Consider the following 16,420-nt stretch of genomic DNA (forward strand, 5'->3'; position numbering starts at 1 on the left):
CTTGCCTGGACAATATGCACACCCAGAATGTCAATCTAAAGGGGCAATTTATCTTCCACAGGAGAAACATAATTTAAATAAAGACTTTGAAACCTCTCACTAGACGACACATGCAGAATAAAAAATCCAGTGACAAAAAATATTAAACAGAAAAATGTAGAAAGAAACTGAATATTAGAACAATAGGAAACATTATGAGATCAGCAAATAAAGAGCACATTCCTGAAGATGCTACTAGCATGGCAGACACAAAATAACTACAGAGATTTATCTGAGCTATGCATGATCATGCACATTGAGGGGGAAGATAAGGTTCCACCAAAGATTACTAATTGTTTCAGGAGGAGCACCACATACATTTTAATGTATTTCCAGAAGTATTACAAAAAATAGCAAGCACTTCCAACTCTTAATGCTTTAAAGAAGGAAATCAAGACACCACTTTCACACAGGCCTTTTAAAACTGCTTAATTACAATGCGTTTTTCTACCGTAATGAGCAATGTAATTGTTATGATTTTACACTTCGTCTAATTTTTTTAATTATGTTTCTTGAGTGCTTTTTAAAAATGAAAGATAGGTTGCAAATATAATCACATCTATCAGGCCTGGTGCTAGCTATTTATTTATTTTTTAAATAAGTGGTGTGCATCTCGGATTGGTCAAGTAAAGTATATAGATGAAACTAAATTGTGTGCAGAGTTCCTTCTTTCATTTGGTTAAAGAAATGAAATAAACCAAGAAATGAGATTTTAAAGGCCAAAATGATATATGTACAATTCACATAAGGTGATGGAGCCTAACATATTTTGAATACCTAAAAAAGCTGTTTTATCTAAGGGTGGAAATATAATTCTATGTTAGAAATAATTTGTTTAGAATATGTGTACCCACTTTCGTTTATTAGAACTATGACATCTCAAAAGCCACAGCCGCCAAAAATAGCCTAAAATCACTTAAAACAGCATCAATTATAAAATTATAAATATGTAAAATTATAAAACCACAGTAAAAAGATGTTTAAGAGATTGACATAGATTTTAACACTGCAGAATCAGAACAATAAGTAGAGGCGAAAAGGATTATTTGTGTTCCAATGTCTATGAGTAGCAAGACAAACACCACTTGCTCCACATGCACTGGTAATTGAGAGAAGGACTCTTTAAATGACTTTAAAGATTAAACAGGTCCAACAGAAAGGGGGTAGTCTTTTGAAAGCCAAAGGCACTGAACAATAAAGTGCTTTAAAGTTCCAGAAAAACTCTTTCATGTCTGCCTAGAAACAAATAGAGAATGAATGAAGTTGTTTCATCAAAATGGGAGCATGTCTCCAATCAGAGATGTAAAATTTTTGGAAATTCTGAAAGAAATGGAAAACAATTCCTTTTTTTCTGGAGAACATTCTGGCATAAAAGTGATGCAAAGAAACTGATATATATGCACTACGTTTTCCTATATGAAACCCAAATTTTCATTCTATGCTATTCCTGGAATTTTGGAGAAGAATTTTAAGAACATGTCACTAATTAAAAAGATAAAATATTTTGCTTGAGATTTTCTATGTTCTTCAAATCCCAACCCCTCAAATATTTCTAAAGTCCAAAGAATACGGGAAGATTTGTGGTGACTAAAATTAAAAACCTCCTTCTAAGCCAAACTAAAATGTTTGAATTCCTGGACATGTGGATATGAACAACCTGTTCTTATTTTTCCCCACCCTACTATTCTTAGGGATACCTCAGTTATAAACTTAATATTGTGTCAATATAAATATAGGTTGCTTACCTGTAAACGTATTTCTTCCAGTGATAGTCTGTGAAATCCGCACTAATGGGTTTCTGTGCGCATGCGCAGTGATTTCGGAACATTCTAGATGAAAAGAATTTAGGCGGGAGTCCCGCCCACCCTCCCAATGGTATAAAAGGCAGTAGGCGGAGTTCCGCTTCAGTTCCTTGCCGCCAGACAGCAGCCAGGAAAAGAGGCATGACATAAGAGGGGAGGACGGGCGGGACGTGCGGATTTCACAGACTATCACTGGAAGAAATACGTTTACAGGTAAGCAACCTATATTTCTTCCTCGTGTAGTCTGTGAAATGCGCACTAATGGGTGATTGTAAAGCTACCAACCTGGAGGTGGGTCATGCCACACAGGAGAAAAGAACTGCTCTGCCGAAGGCCGCATCTCTCTTGGCGAGGATGTCGAGCTTGTAGTGAGAGGCAAAGGTGGAAGGTGTTGTCCATGTTGCTGCTTTGCAGATGTCGTGGACAGAGACGCCATGGAGGAAGGCTTGAGACGTTGAGAGAGACCTTGTGGAGTGAGCATGGATAGTAGATGGAGGTTCTTTGTTTGCTAAGCTGTAAGCTAGGCGGATTGTGGACACTATCCATGATGAGAGCCTTTGAGATGTTACCGGCAGGCCCAAGGCGTCTTTCCGGTATTTAAGGAAAAGTCTTGGAGATTTCCTATAGGAGGCTGTCCTGGATATGTAGAAGGAGAGGGCCCTTTTGACATCCAGCGAGTGGAGTGCAACTTCCAGGGGAGAGGAAGGGTTAGGAAAAAAGGCAGGGAGAGTGATGTCTTGGGACATATGGAACTTGGAGACAACTTTGGGAAGAAAGGTAACGTCAGTCCGAAGGACCACTTTGTCTTCATGGAATCTAATAAAGGGAGGGTCTGAACGGAGAGCAGCGAGTTCACTGGCCCTTCTTGCGGAAGTGATGGCAACTAAGAACGCCGTCTTCCAGGAGAGATGGGAAATGTCACAGGAAGCCATAGGCTCAAAGGGGGGTTTGGAGAGTTGAGACAATACAAGCTCAAGGCTCCAAGCCGGGGGAGGGGGGGAAACCGGGGGATGAACATTTTTATAACCTCTAACGAATAACTGTACCAACGGGTCTTGAAAGAGGGACGGTAGTCCCGATTTCCTCCTATACCATGAAAGTGCTGCCAAATAGCACTTGATTGAGGATAGGGAAAAACCCCGGGAGGAAAGGTGAACTAGAAAATCTAAAACAACATGCACCAGGGCTGAGTCAGGCTCAAAGCCCAAGGGGTGAGTGAAAGACTTGAATTTTGACCATTTGTAGGTATAGGATCTCTTGGTGTAAGTCTTTTGAGCCGATTGGATTATGAGCCGTACGGCCTCAGAGAGGTGGCTCATTGTTTGATCCTCCACGCCGTGAGGCGTAGAGTTGGGAGATCTGGATGGCAGATCAGCCCGTCCTGAATAGTGAGGAGATCCGGGCTGGATCGTAGGCGAAGAAAGGTTCTCCGCGATGCGTGAAGGAGAGGAGCAAACCACGGCTGCCTGGGCCACCATGGGGCTATTAGAATGCAATTGGCTTTGTCTGTGATGACCTTCGCTACTACTCTGGAGAGCAGAGGAAGTGGGGGAAAGATGTAGAGGAACCCTTGCGACCACTGAAAGAGGAAGGCATCTCCTAAGCAGCCTGGGAATGCGTGAGGGTGGAGCCTCGCGCAAAAAAGTGTGCACTGTGTGTTGTCTGGAGAAGCAAACATGTCTACTTGTGGATGGCCCCAGTGACGGGTCAGAAGGTTGAATTCTCTGGGGTGTAAGTGCCACTCGTGAGTTGTGGTTGGGGTCCTGCTGAGAGAGTCTGCCAGGGTATTGTCTTTTCCCGGGAGGTGGATTGCAATGAGGAATATGTTCCTCTGGATGCACCACTCCCAAATCTCGGATGTTATGGATAGGAGGGTTGGGGAGTGGGTTCCCCCTTGTTTGTTGAGGTAAAATTTTACTGACGTGTTGTCTGTGACTATCTGGATGGTGCGGTTGGAGACTAGGTGAGCAAACGCCCGGAGGGCTTTCCCCACTGCCAGTAACTCCAGTGCATTGATGTGGAGTTGTAGTTCCAAGTGAGACCAGCGGCCGCTGATCGTCAGGTCTCGGAGGTGAGCTCCCCAGCCGAAGGAGGAGGCGTCTGTCGTTAGCGACAGAGACGGGCGGGGGGGGGGGGGGGTTGTGTGAATGGGAGACCTGAGCATACATTGGATTCCTTTGTCCAACATAGGAGGGAGCGGAGGACCTGAGCGGGAGGGTGGAGGATCATGGATTGCGGATCGTGAATGGGATCGAAAACTCCCAGGAACCAGGATTGGAGTGGTCGGAGGCGGAGTCGGGCGAACGGGGTCACACTTGTCGTGGACGCCATGTGGCCAAGTATGGACTGGATAGCCCATGCAGAGGAGCGGCCTGAAGAATAAAGGCTGTTGATGGCTTGGCAGAGATTGGAGAACCGGTCTTCTGGGAGGTAAGCCCGTTGGGATATGGAGTCTATCAGGGCACCAATAAAATGGATGCGCTGGGTAGGTATGAGGTGGGATTTGTCGAGATTCACAACAAGTCCAAGTTCCTGTAGGAGAGACAAGGTGAAGGAGATGTCAGAAAGGAGTTGGGAACGAGATTTTGCCGAAAAAAGCCAATCATCTATGTATGGAAAAACCATTACGCCGTTTTGGCGTAGGTGAGCAGCCACTACTGCCATGCATTTTGTGAAAACCCTGGGGGCAGAGGAGAGACCAAAGGGTAATACGGAGAAGGAAAAAATGTGGTTGTCCAGCGCAAAGCAGAGGTATCTGCGATGGCTCTGTCTAATTGAGATGTGGAAGTATGCATCTCTGAGGTCAACCTTGGCGAGCCATGCTCCGCTTGTGATGAAGGGGAGGATGTTGGCTAGTGTGACCATGCGGAATTTGCGTGGTGAAATGAATTTGTTAATGCCACGGAGGTCCAGGATGGGGCGTTGGCCTCCGTCCCTTTTATCTACTAAGAAGTAGCGGGAGAAAAAGCAAGTGTGAGCTAGTTCGGGATGTACAGGTGAAATTGCCCCTTTTTCCAAAAGAGAGAGGATCTCATCCCAAAGCATGGGAGAGGATTGAGTTGGTAGGATTCTTCCCAGTGGGGGAAGAGAATCGAATTCAATGGCGTAGCCTTCTTCAACTATGCGGAGGACCCACGTGTCATTGGTTATGGACTGCCAAGCAGGTAAGTATGGGTGGAGTCTGTTGTGGTATGAAGGTAAGGTGGGTGTAGGGTGTGTGGAGGGTGGGGGGAGAACAGGTGGATTTAAGATTGGGGAGGGAGGGGGGCTAAAAACGCCGTTTTTTGTTATCTGGTGGTTTAGTGCCCCGATACTGACCCTTAAAGGGGACAGGTGGCTTCCCAGTGGTGGTAGAAGAAGGGTGAGGACGTTGTTTCCCTCTGTATGAGTGAGGGTTGTAACGGCCTCTATGATAGGTGGGGTAATGATAGTAATTACCCCATCGTTGTCTCTGCTGGTAAGGTTGTTGGTCATATTTATTGACCGTTTGTTTCATCTCATGGGAGTGTTTAAGCTGGGAGTCTGTTTCTGGATTAAACAATCCTGTTTCATCCATAGGAAGATCTTCAATCAGTGTGCGAGCTGAAGGAGAAAGGGTGGACGCCCTGAGCCATGCGTGACGTCTCAAGGCCACTGCCCTGGCAATGAGTTTGCCGGATGTATCAGCTGTGTTTTTTGCCAAGTCCTTTTGGAGCTTAGAAAGGAGAAGTGCCTCTTGAGCAAAGGCTTTTGCCATTGCTTGATCAGCCATTGGTAAGAGATCAAGATAAGGTAAAATTTTGTTCCAGAGGAACGTTTGATACACACTCATGTAAATGCCATAATGCGCCATTCTGGCGAAGAGGCAAGCAGAGGAATAAAACTTTTTTGCCATGGCATCTAGTTTCTTTCCTTCTTTATCTGAGGGAGAGGCCTGGTTCCTCTGAACTGGTTTGGGCTGGGCGTCTGTAACAACTGAGTTGGCTTTGGGCAGTTTGGCAAGCCATGAAGCTGCTGTGAGGTCAATGCGATAAAGGTTCTCAGCTCGCTTTGGTGTGGCTGGAACCAGGGCTGGAGAGACACCTTGTTTTTAAAACTTGTAGAAGGTAAGGCAAGGTGGGCAGTATGGTCGACATGGGTCGCTGTTGTTCAGATGAGGTAAAACATGGGTCCTCCACAGCCTTAGTGGGCTGGGGGATGGCCAGATTCAATGATCTGGAAAGTCTAATGAGTAAAGCAGAAAAGTTTTTAAACTCTTTCGCTTGTATGGGGTCTGGGTCTGGCTCAGGTTGAAGAGCAGGGATGGGTGGTGAATCACCAGAGGATTCCAAATCAACAGTATCTGTATCAGGATGGGGATCTTGTTGAGGAGTGGCAGGGTCTGGAGGTGCTGCCACCTGGTGTTGAGGAACGGAAGGTTCAGGAGGAGGTTTGGAAATGGTAGCAGAAGGAGGGGGGCGAAAGTAAGGATAGGGATAAGGAGGAGGAGTGTACTCTTTTGGGTATTCTCCTTGGTAGCAAGGGTAATATGGGAAGGGAGGAGGAGGGTAAAGAGGAAAAGGGTAGTCAAAAGGATAAGGGAGGCGCGGATCATGTCCGCGCGGACGTTTGGAGGAGGGGGGACTGCGGGACCGGGATCGGGACCGAGAGGAAGATCGGGACCGGCGTCTGGAGGCACGGCTTGGTCAGATTGAGCACGGTCTGTTTGCGGAGTGGGGAGGGTCGGTACCGGGGAAGGGGTATGTTCTCTAGAGGGTTGAGCCGACTGGAGGAAGGGGGGGGGAGGTAGGAAGGCTAGGATCGAGCTCGGAGTTCAGCAGCTCGATCGGAAGGAGCTCAGGAGGCTCTTGTAATTCCAAAAAATGCGGCGGCATCTGCTCCTGTGGGAGGTTGAGCAGCTGAGCCGGCGGTACCGAGGGGGAAGGACTCAGGGGCTGCACGCCAGAGAGTTGCCGTCCCTTTTTCTTATTTTGTTTATCTTTAGCCTTGCTCTTATGAGCGGCTGCTTTGGAGACTTTGGGTCTCTTCGGCGGCGGTTCCTCCCCAAGGGGAGGAGTTTGCGCCGCATGGCTTTCTTCCAGCTGAGTAGAGGAGGGGCCCGGCCGCTCTCCGGAGAGAGGGGAGGGCGAAGGCTGCTGAGAGAGACTTAGCGCGGCTTGGCGAGTCTCTTCAGGGGCCAGTGCCTGCTCATACAAAAGAGCTTTTAGACGGGAGTCTCTGCTCTTTTGGGCTCGGGATGTAAAGGCTTTGCAAATCTCGCAGGCCGAGCGATTATGAGACTCCCCCAGGCACAACAGACATTTGGTGTGCCTGTCGGCTTCTGGGAGGTTTGCTCCGCAAGCCGAACATTTTTTAAAAGAAAGGGTCGACATGCTAGCCTGTCCGTTGCCGTTCCGTTGCCGGGGAAGGAGAAGGAAGAGTCGTCGAAATGCAGTTCGGGTCAAGCAAGGATTGAAGGTAAGTAAGAAGGAGGAGAAAGTCTGAAATGCTTCTGCTGTCGCGCGGAAAGAAGAACTGAAGCGGAACTCCGCCTACTGCCTTTTATACCATTGGGAGGGTGGGCGGGACTCCTGCCTAAATTCTTTTCATCTAGAATGTTCCGAAATCACTGCGCATGCGCACAGAAACCCATTAGTGCGCATTTCACAGACTACACGAGGAAGAAGTAAACATAAGAGGCCAATCCAGGAGCATACACAAACACACGTGTGCATTGATATTTTTTTTTACTTCTGGGAAATATGGCATTCAAGAGTTTTATAACCATACAGCTAGCAAGCACAGTAGCAAAATTTCAATCTCAGACAAAAAAATGTGGGGCCATTCTACTTAAACTCCCACCACCACTACCATTAGATAAGGCTGATCATTGCTATAGTCCAACAATATCTGAAGAGTCACATATGCCCTGTGTCTGGTTTAAACCATATATTCTAATTTTCCACTGTGTTGTTTTTCCCTATTAAGCCAGTAAAGATATTATGTTAGTTCCCAGTCTTTCTTTAAGAGAAACAATCCTATATACTCATGTATAAATCTAGAAAATTTAGACAAAAATCACAGGTCAATGTAAGTACAGAAAAGGAACAACTGCAAAAAGCAAAGGTTTATTTCATTCCAGGAACAAGCACCAACCCTTTCTATTCTCTGCACTCTGGTGCCACTTTTGGTGTTTTGAATACCGGGGCAGGATAATGGTACAGTGAAAGCCAGGGAAAGCATTGGTGCTTTCCCCTCTGAGTGACCCTTGATTTATCCACAGATCATATAAAAATCAATAATTTTATCCCCCAAATCTGCATTTGACTTACAAATGAAGTACCGTATTTACTCGAGTCTAGTGGTTATCGATTGTAATGCATACCTCAATTTTGAGGTGCACATTACCAAAAATGCATTTGCCATCCATTTTGCACCCATCCCCAGCTGGGTGAAGGAAGGGAGAGGAGATAGTTTTTCCTTCACCTCTCAGCTGAGAAAGGAAGGAGAAGCGGCTGGGAAAGGGTGCTGCTTCTCCTTGCTTCCCAACTCAATTTTTACCTAGTAAATGTATAAGACTCTGTTAAGGAAAGAAAGAGCAAAGTAAGTTATACTTTCAGAAAAAATGAAAAGCTTCTTACCTTTGGTTTTTTGATCTGTGACCTGTAAATTAAATGATAAATATAAATACGGTATACGTGTGAATTAAAGTATGCTTGAAAGATGAGATAGCCTATAAATTGAAGGTTGATATTCATGCTTTAAAATGCTAGCCAAGTATCCCATTCAATATTTCTACTAGCATACTATATATACACTTTATGAAGAAACACTATATTGTCTTCTTACAAATGTTTTATTATTAGTATTTTGCAAACAGGTCTAGGGAAGAAACTGACTTCAATCTAAGGAAATCGATCTCAAAAACAATCAATATAACTGTAAGAAAAGCAACAAGTAAACTCCATGTGGACTACACCACTCACACTGTCATGACCAACACTGTACTGTTATATCTTCAAGTAAATTCAATACTATTAGATTACAGAAATGACCTAAATACCATAAAGACATCAGATCCTATCTGATCCTGGATGGAAGCAGGATCAGCCGTGGTTAGTACTTGGGTGGTAGACCACTAGCCTACATTTCTGAGAAAGGAAGTACTTCCAAGTACTTATTGCCTATGAAAACACAATGCTATTCACAGGGTCATCATAAGTCAACAGATGACTTAACAAACACTGAAACCTGAAATATGCTCATTAAATTAATCTTTACTTTTCAAAAACCTGAACCTCCCCCTCCCCCCATAAAACCCCATTCAGACAGCTTTCATGAATGGAAAATATTAAAATAATTATTGAAACTAATGAGAAACAGAAATTGTGTGAGAACAGATGGTTTTCCTACTGAGTTGCATGAAACGGGCTCACACCTATTGGTTCCCAGATTTTTGTTTGTACAACAGATTTTGGTTTGGTTCTTTTCCAGTTTACTTTATGAAGCTTTCATCTCGGATATTCCTAATCTAGGAAAACAGAATTGGTGTGCAAACTAAAGACCATCTGATTATCAAGTCTTAATGTTAAAATACTAGTAATAGTTATATTACTGTGGTGTGGTATTTAGCAAGTATTTAGCCAGCTACTTTCCCTAAAGCCCTTTTCCTTTCCCTAAAGCCCTTCATTTCCCAGGAAAACGGGAATTTAAAAAATCTATATAGCAGGTAGACTTTTATGTAAGTAATGAAATATTCACATTATTGTAATTTCTGGTTTTATTTGCCTTTTATATGAATGAATGCACTGTGAGCAACGCTTAAAGGGCGGAAAACATGCTAAAAGCAGGGATGATATATAAATGACGTTTTCCTCTCCTTCTCTTTCCCCTGTTAGGTTTCTGGCAGTGGTACAGCAGATGTCCTTGAAGGAAGACTTAGCAGGAACTGGAAGTGTGACTAACCCCCTTTCCTCCATCCCTCAATCACTATGCATATGCAGATATTCCAAAATCCAACACCATCTTTCTGCTACCAAGCATTTTGGATAAGGAAGATTCAACCTGACTAATACTGGCTCAGAATCATAAAGGTGATATGAAAAAATTGGCAATCCTCATAACCTTAGGGTGCTAGCCAGTATTATAAAATATTACACACATTATAATATATTAAAATGTGTGTAATTTTTTTAGGAAACTACATCTCTGTTCAATCCGCTGTTGATGAATTGCAGTTTGTGGATATAATCCATTTCTGCTATTTTTCTTTCAAGTTTCCTCTGTATTATTTTCAGTAAAAGACTGCAATTTTGAGGTCTTAGATGGAGTCTCCAGGAAGACTGGTGTCTTCTGCAATTTTTTGTGCATCCCCATTTTTTAATGTTTATCCCATTTTTAATTATTTATGTCTGTTTATCCTCTGAAGAAGAGAAAAAGGAGACAGACTCCATGATAGTCAACTGTCTATTCTTTTAAATAGCACCTTATGCTTTTTAAGGGAATAATTAGCACATGGAGCACATCTCCTTTTTGTTTCCTGCTTATGTATGTGTTTTTCAGTACTTTATGTTTATCTTCAGGCACAGAGACTGGCCTTTTTGTCCAACATAGAGTTATGAAATTTATGTTCGACAGAAGAAGGCATAGATCACATTAAAGGATGGAGCAGTGAAAGTACCTCTAATATTATGGAGGGTGTTATTAGATCCTGTGATATTTCCTAAGCAGATGTATAGGTAGACTTGGCATCTGGGTTTATGGCAAGTTCCTCTCCCCATATGTGTTGTGTGCTCTCCTGCAGGTAAATAACTGAAATCAGGAGGCTGTAGGCTAGTAAAGTCTTGTCACCAAGAGTCCTGTAAGCTTATATCAAATCCTTGACCGCTAGCCCTTGGACTACTGAGTAGTAAAATATCCTTTCTATATTGATAAGATACTTTAATTTATAATACTCTGATAAACTGATTAGAAATGTTACTTACATGCTGGATTGGATACCGGATTGTATGCACATGCTCTGTATGACATACACAAATGTTTTCAACATGTGAGATATATAATGCTCATTTATGTCAATGTGCTGCCTCCGAATCACTGGATCCACACCACCACCACCACCAAAAGAGCAGCTATTTTTAAGCCCAGGTAGTGCTGCTTTTACTAAATGTGGTTTGATGTAAACTGCAGTACCACAGACATTTCTCTCACAAAACTCCATCTTTTGTTTCTCTTGCTGCTCCCTTGCTTTCTCATTCTCCTGATTTCTCCCCTACTCACTGTTTGCTGTTCCTCTTTTTAATTCCTATGCTTGCAAACAAACCAAAATATGTATATAAAGGCACTTCCTCAAACCCTCATTCTCATTCTGCAAACAAATAATAAACCTACATGAGCACAATGGAACCAGTGCTTCTTAACTGATATTTCTAATAACATTTATATTTCTCCGCATAAGTAAAACTGCACCATGCACTTAGAACTATACAAGGAAAATGGGAGGTTCCAGGGATGTGTATGTGCACACATGTGTTTGGAGAGCCATTGGTTCACTGTCTATCTAAGATTACACAGGACAGAGATTTATAGTTAGACAAAAACATAAAAAAGAATAAAAAGGGGAATCCCTTGGGCCGTTCAAAAATCCAAATGTGGGTCCTGATCTGGCCAGTTACCTGATCTGCCTGTGTCATTTGCCTCATAAGTATGCAACACTCTCTTTATAAAAAGAAATACACCTTGGCTATATAATGTTTATAAAAGCAATATGCCCTAGTCTCTATGTGACCTCTACAAAGAGCATGTAAGCTATATTGCATAAACTACACAACATAAGCTAACTGTTTTACTTTACAAAGATACAAAAACAGATAAAAGAATGATAATATCAATGTCTTCAAATTAGAACCCAAGAAATACGAAATATGTTAAAATAAAATGCTGTTTATCTGTCTACTTGACAGTACTGTTGTTTGCAATTTGGAAGTCCAGGTGACCCAAACTGTGATATTTAATTAGATACATACACACTGACAAGCACAAGGCAAAAAACTGCCAAGTAGATGGGGTATTTTGTCACTGGATAGACAGTCAGATTACTCAAATGGAACTCCTATGTAAAGAATCTACTATGGAAAAGAAGCTGAGTTTTCTACAGTACAAAGAATACCATAGAAGAAATAGAATAGAAATTATTGTTCAAAGATAACTTTCACTGCAGGTTACATTCTACTATTACAGAATGATGCAGAGTATTACAGTCGTATTTCAGCCTCTGATAAAGAAGCTCCCTTATACAACTTTTTATGGGAGTTTAGCTTTATCCCCCTTTTTTTCCCTAGCCTATGAGCCCAGCCCTCCCTTCATTCGTCTGCCTAGGCTGGAAGGTGCTCTTCCCTCCAGCCTTTTTTTTTTTTTTTTGAGAGAGAGAGAGAATGCTAAAAGGAGGGCAGGAGAAAGACAGACTTTCAATGCTGGGTTGCAGCTTCATGTCCACAGTACATAATTAAATAAAACTTGACTTTGGGAAGAATGAGATTCTAGTCAAGATGGTTCCACTTTAGCTATGTGTGCATATGTAGAAGCACGCAAGGTAAACAACTGCCTCCTAAAACACTGAATATGTGTGAAGAGAACCGCAGGAAGCATAGAGGAAATCAGATTCACCTTCATCAACAGTTTACCTTAGCATGTTGAAATAGCATAGATCTATAAGGGTCGCCATCAAAAAAAAATTTAAGAAAGTGGAGGCTGCTGAAAAAAATATCATCCCTTGGATGCATTTTGGAAAAGGTTTGAAATGGTCATACTGTTCGTTTTGAATAAAAACTTCACTGAAATGTATTGTCGAACACTATGCTGAAACGCGTTGAACCGTTCCCTTTTATGGTGTTGGAAATTTCCTCTATTCTTTCCAAGTTATTTACACCTTTGTTACCAATGTTTCTGTGAAAGAAGTAAAGCTAAGGAACATATCTGCTTCATTAAGTGAGGTATGCTTGTAATTTACACAAGTTTCACATCGAAAGCAAAGAAGTCCTTCTATAGGTATCATCATAATCTTCTTCACTTTTCTACTTGGAAGGAGGAAAATTTGTATTAGGGATGAAGATCTTCTGTAATTCCTGGTTACAGTTTTGGATTGCAAGGATCTTCTTGATCAAAATGGAGTACCAACTATGAAGTACGTTTCATATGGGCAGAAGGGGAAAATCACATCCCCCTTTTATTTGATTTTACCGAAGTATACAAGTTAAATTTATCCCCACAAAAAAATCTTTCACATGTTAATGTTTCTATTTTTACTCTAAGATACAATAACTAAATGAAAAATAAAGCTGAGTAATATGTGTACTGGGCTATCCAAATATCATGCGTTCATGTGTGTATGTGCACAAATGTTTTTAAAGCAAGTTCCAAAGTCCTTCAGGCTCTTTATTCGGCATTATAAATCTGGGATAAGCAGAGAAGCAGAGAATACACAAATCCAGCCAAATCTTAAATGGGCATTGCAGATATGAAATTAACTTAAAAGTGTGATATTATCAGGTTTCACCACAAAGCACATAGCCTTCTTAAGTCTCAAATTTGGACAAAAACCAGGAGATAAGTAACAGACAGATAATTCCCTATATTTGTCTACTGCCATCTCAATAGATAAAGGCAATGCTTTATTTTTAAATATAATTAAATTGGGAGAGCAATACACTATACCTTTTAACATAAGCCTGTTCAATATTCCCTAAAACCATCCAAACATTAAATGTCATATTCTAAATGCATTATGATCACATCCCTCCTGGAGCCCTTGCTGGTGCAATGGTTTACGCCCTTGTGCTGGCAGGACTGCTGACCGAAAGGTTGGCAGTTTGAATCTGGGGAATGGAGTGAGTGCCCATCTGTTAGTTCCAGCTTCTCATGCAGGACGTAAGAGAAGCCTCCCATAGGATGGTAAAACACCTGGGTGTTCCCTGGGCAATGTCCTTGCAGACAGCCAGTTTTCTCACACCAGAAGCGACTTGCTGTTTCTCAAGTTGCTCCTGACACAGGAAAAAAACCCAATTTGACTGTTTAGTTCTTATTTAAAATCTTATCTAACTGATCTTTTTTTTTTAAATGGCTTAGATGGCTTCAATGTACAGCAGAGTTACAACAGCAACAAAATGATTACGTAACCAACTGGAAAGTGGTAATAACATCATATACCCAAAAAACAATGTCGCATTTTCTGCCATTTGTATACAAAGATAACAAAAAACTGAGACATAGTTAGTCACAGAATAAGCTGAAAATTACATCTATGCATATAAGCTGTGGTCTAAGAAACAGGAACATCAGGCAATATGGAACTCAATGTATGGTAGATGAGATTTTAAATTTCAGGTTTATAGACTGCCCTGTATCTAGAACCCTGTATCTCAACCTGTCGGTTCCCAGCTGTTTTGGCCTTCAACTCCCAGAAATCCTAACAGCTGGTAAACTGGCTGGGATTTCTGGGACTTGTAGGCCAAAACATCTGAGGATCCATAGGTTGAGAACTACTGATCGATAGGATGCTGGGTTCCCTGTGGTCAGGAATGAGTTTGCACAATCAAAAGTAGCTCCCATTCCATGAAAGTTTAGATTTTGCCACAGTACCATCTGCCTTAACTACATCCTATTTAAATTACTGTAACACATTCTATGGGCACAGTTGGCAACACAAGCTTTAACTGTGTGAAGGCATTCCTGGCCACAATAGAAACTTAGGACTTTAAGTTCAAAGCTGAATTCAGGGGTACATCCACCAAACCATAAAACTGTGTCTTCAGGAAGTGTAACATATAGAACAGGCTAAATTCCCTATCCCCTAATCTGCCTTCTGGCTGACCAGGAGTCTTGTCTGAATTTCAATTTGTTTGTACTCCTCCGGCCCATTACTGATGACACACACTGGGATGTATATCACTACAGAACTGATGCAGTTTGGCACCACTTTAAACTGCCATGGCTCATTGCTATGCAATCCTGGGAGTTATAGTTCTTTAAGGCCTTTAGCCTTCTCTGCCAAAGAGTGCTGGTGCCTCACAAAACTACTATAAATATCAGGATTCCATAGCAGGTTGCTACAGGATCATGGACTTGAAACAGAATAGTCACTTATAATTTGTACACAACCATTACGGATGAAAAATACGAACCTTTAGCACACAAGATCTCAGCTGTAGCATGTTGGCAAACAGTCCATATATGCTAATCTCTTACATTCATGTAAGAAAGACAAGCCTGGCTTACCTTCTGAGTAGATTCCTTCTTTTTCTTATCCTCTTTCTTTCTTTTCTTGTCTTCCATTAACTGTTCTTCCTTTTCTTGCTCCTTCTCTCTGTTAAGAATTTTAAATTAAAATTTAGTCATCCAAATAGGCACTATGCCAAAATCAAGAACAAATTAAAATCTTATAACATCAGACATGCCCAATGTGTTAATTAATCAAAGAATTAGCTGTTTTCAGTCTAGCATGGTCACCAGGGATGTGATGAAGGAGCTTGTCATTGATCTTGCACTGTATCTATCTGAAATCTAGCATCAACTGACACGTTTCCCAGTTCCAAGATTACAATGGAGAGAGCTTTATATAGCAATAAAACCATCTAAGTAAGTCTTTTAACATTATGGCACTGTTTTATTGTCTGTGCGGAGGCCACCAGGGGGCACTAGGATAATCTATTTCGCGTTTTCACAAGTTATTCCCCCTCCCCACTACCTATTTCATAAATAAGGGTTGTTTCCAGGACAGGAACATGGGTGGGTGGGAGGAATTAACAGGAAAACAGGGGGAAATGGATTTCCCCCTTCAACCCACCCTCCACCCCCATAGAGTAGACTATCCTTTTTTCTCTAACACCCCTCTGGTGGCCTCCACCTGGATAATGAACCCGTATCAAAATTACTAATACTGCTGATGATCAAAAGGCTAAATGTTCGACTGGTGAAAACCACTTTTTAAAAAACTCAAAATCCTTATTAGGGCAATGCCTTTTATTTGATGAAATAAAAGGTTACAAAATACTGCACAAGCTTTCTAGTTCTCCAAAATGTAAGTTATAAAATAAAATTAGACAAATGATGGTTGGCAGTACTGTTTCAAACACATCTGATATCTTAAAATGGGAAGACAGACTGTTTACAATCCACTCTTCCAAGAACTAAAACAATTTCACGTATATGTAATCAAGTCTTATAAGCCAGGATCCTCATGTTGAAAACATACCCATTCAGTGACCACCAACATTTGTCCACTGAAACTCAGCTTGTATCTCTGTACCAAGTTCTTTTCTATATACTTCTCTACCAGCACACCTACTCCTGGAATAATAAGCTAATATACAATGACAACTGAGTGACATGACTAATAAAAGGGGTATTTAAAATGGGTTATTTACACGCTATCTTGAAGGGTTGTTTATTAGATCATAGTTCAGGAGCACGAAAAATTGATTCTAAAGGATTTTTTTGGAGGGGGGGGGGGAATGACACTATAGTTAAAGGAAAGAGTTTGCTCTTTCCTAGGTTTTACCACAGTAAATACGTGATGAAAAATTGATATTCAAGATAAAAACTCCTGTAGGACATGAAAAGAACCT

At 41.7% G+C, this 16,420-nt stretch overlaps 1 protein-coding gene across 8 annotated transcripts in view; it reads right to left on the reverse strand.

Annotated features, from left to right (window-relative positions):
- Positions 1–16,420, reverse strand: part of TNRC6B (trinucleotide repeat containing adaptor 6B) — a 112,313-nt gene that overhangs the window by 50,198 nt on the left and 45,695 nt on the right. For all 8 annotated transcript variants that reach the window (XM_060777093.2, XM_067469185.1, XM_067469188.1 and 5 more), the window contains 2 exons: positions 15,072–15,159; positions 8,441–8,462 (listed from right to left, as the gene is read on the reverse strand). In XM_060777093.2, the coding sequence (XP_060633076.2) occupies positions 8,441–8,462; positions 15,072–15,159 (110 nt within the window). The remainder of the gene's footprint in view (positions 1–8,440; positions 8,463–15,071; positions 15,160–16,420) is intronic.

This window comes from Anolis sagrei, chromosome 5, assembly GCF_037176765.1.
Source record: "Anolis sagrei isolate rAnoSag1 chromosome 5, rAnoSag1.mat, whole genome shotgun sequence".
NCBI classification, from domain to species: domain Eukaryota; kingdom Metazoa; phylum Chordata; class Lepidosauria; order Squamata; family Dactyloidae; genus Anolis; species Anolis sagrei.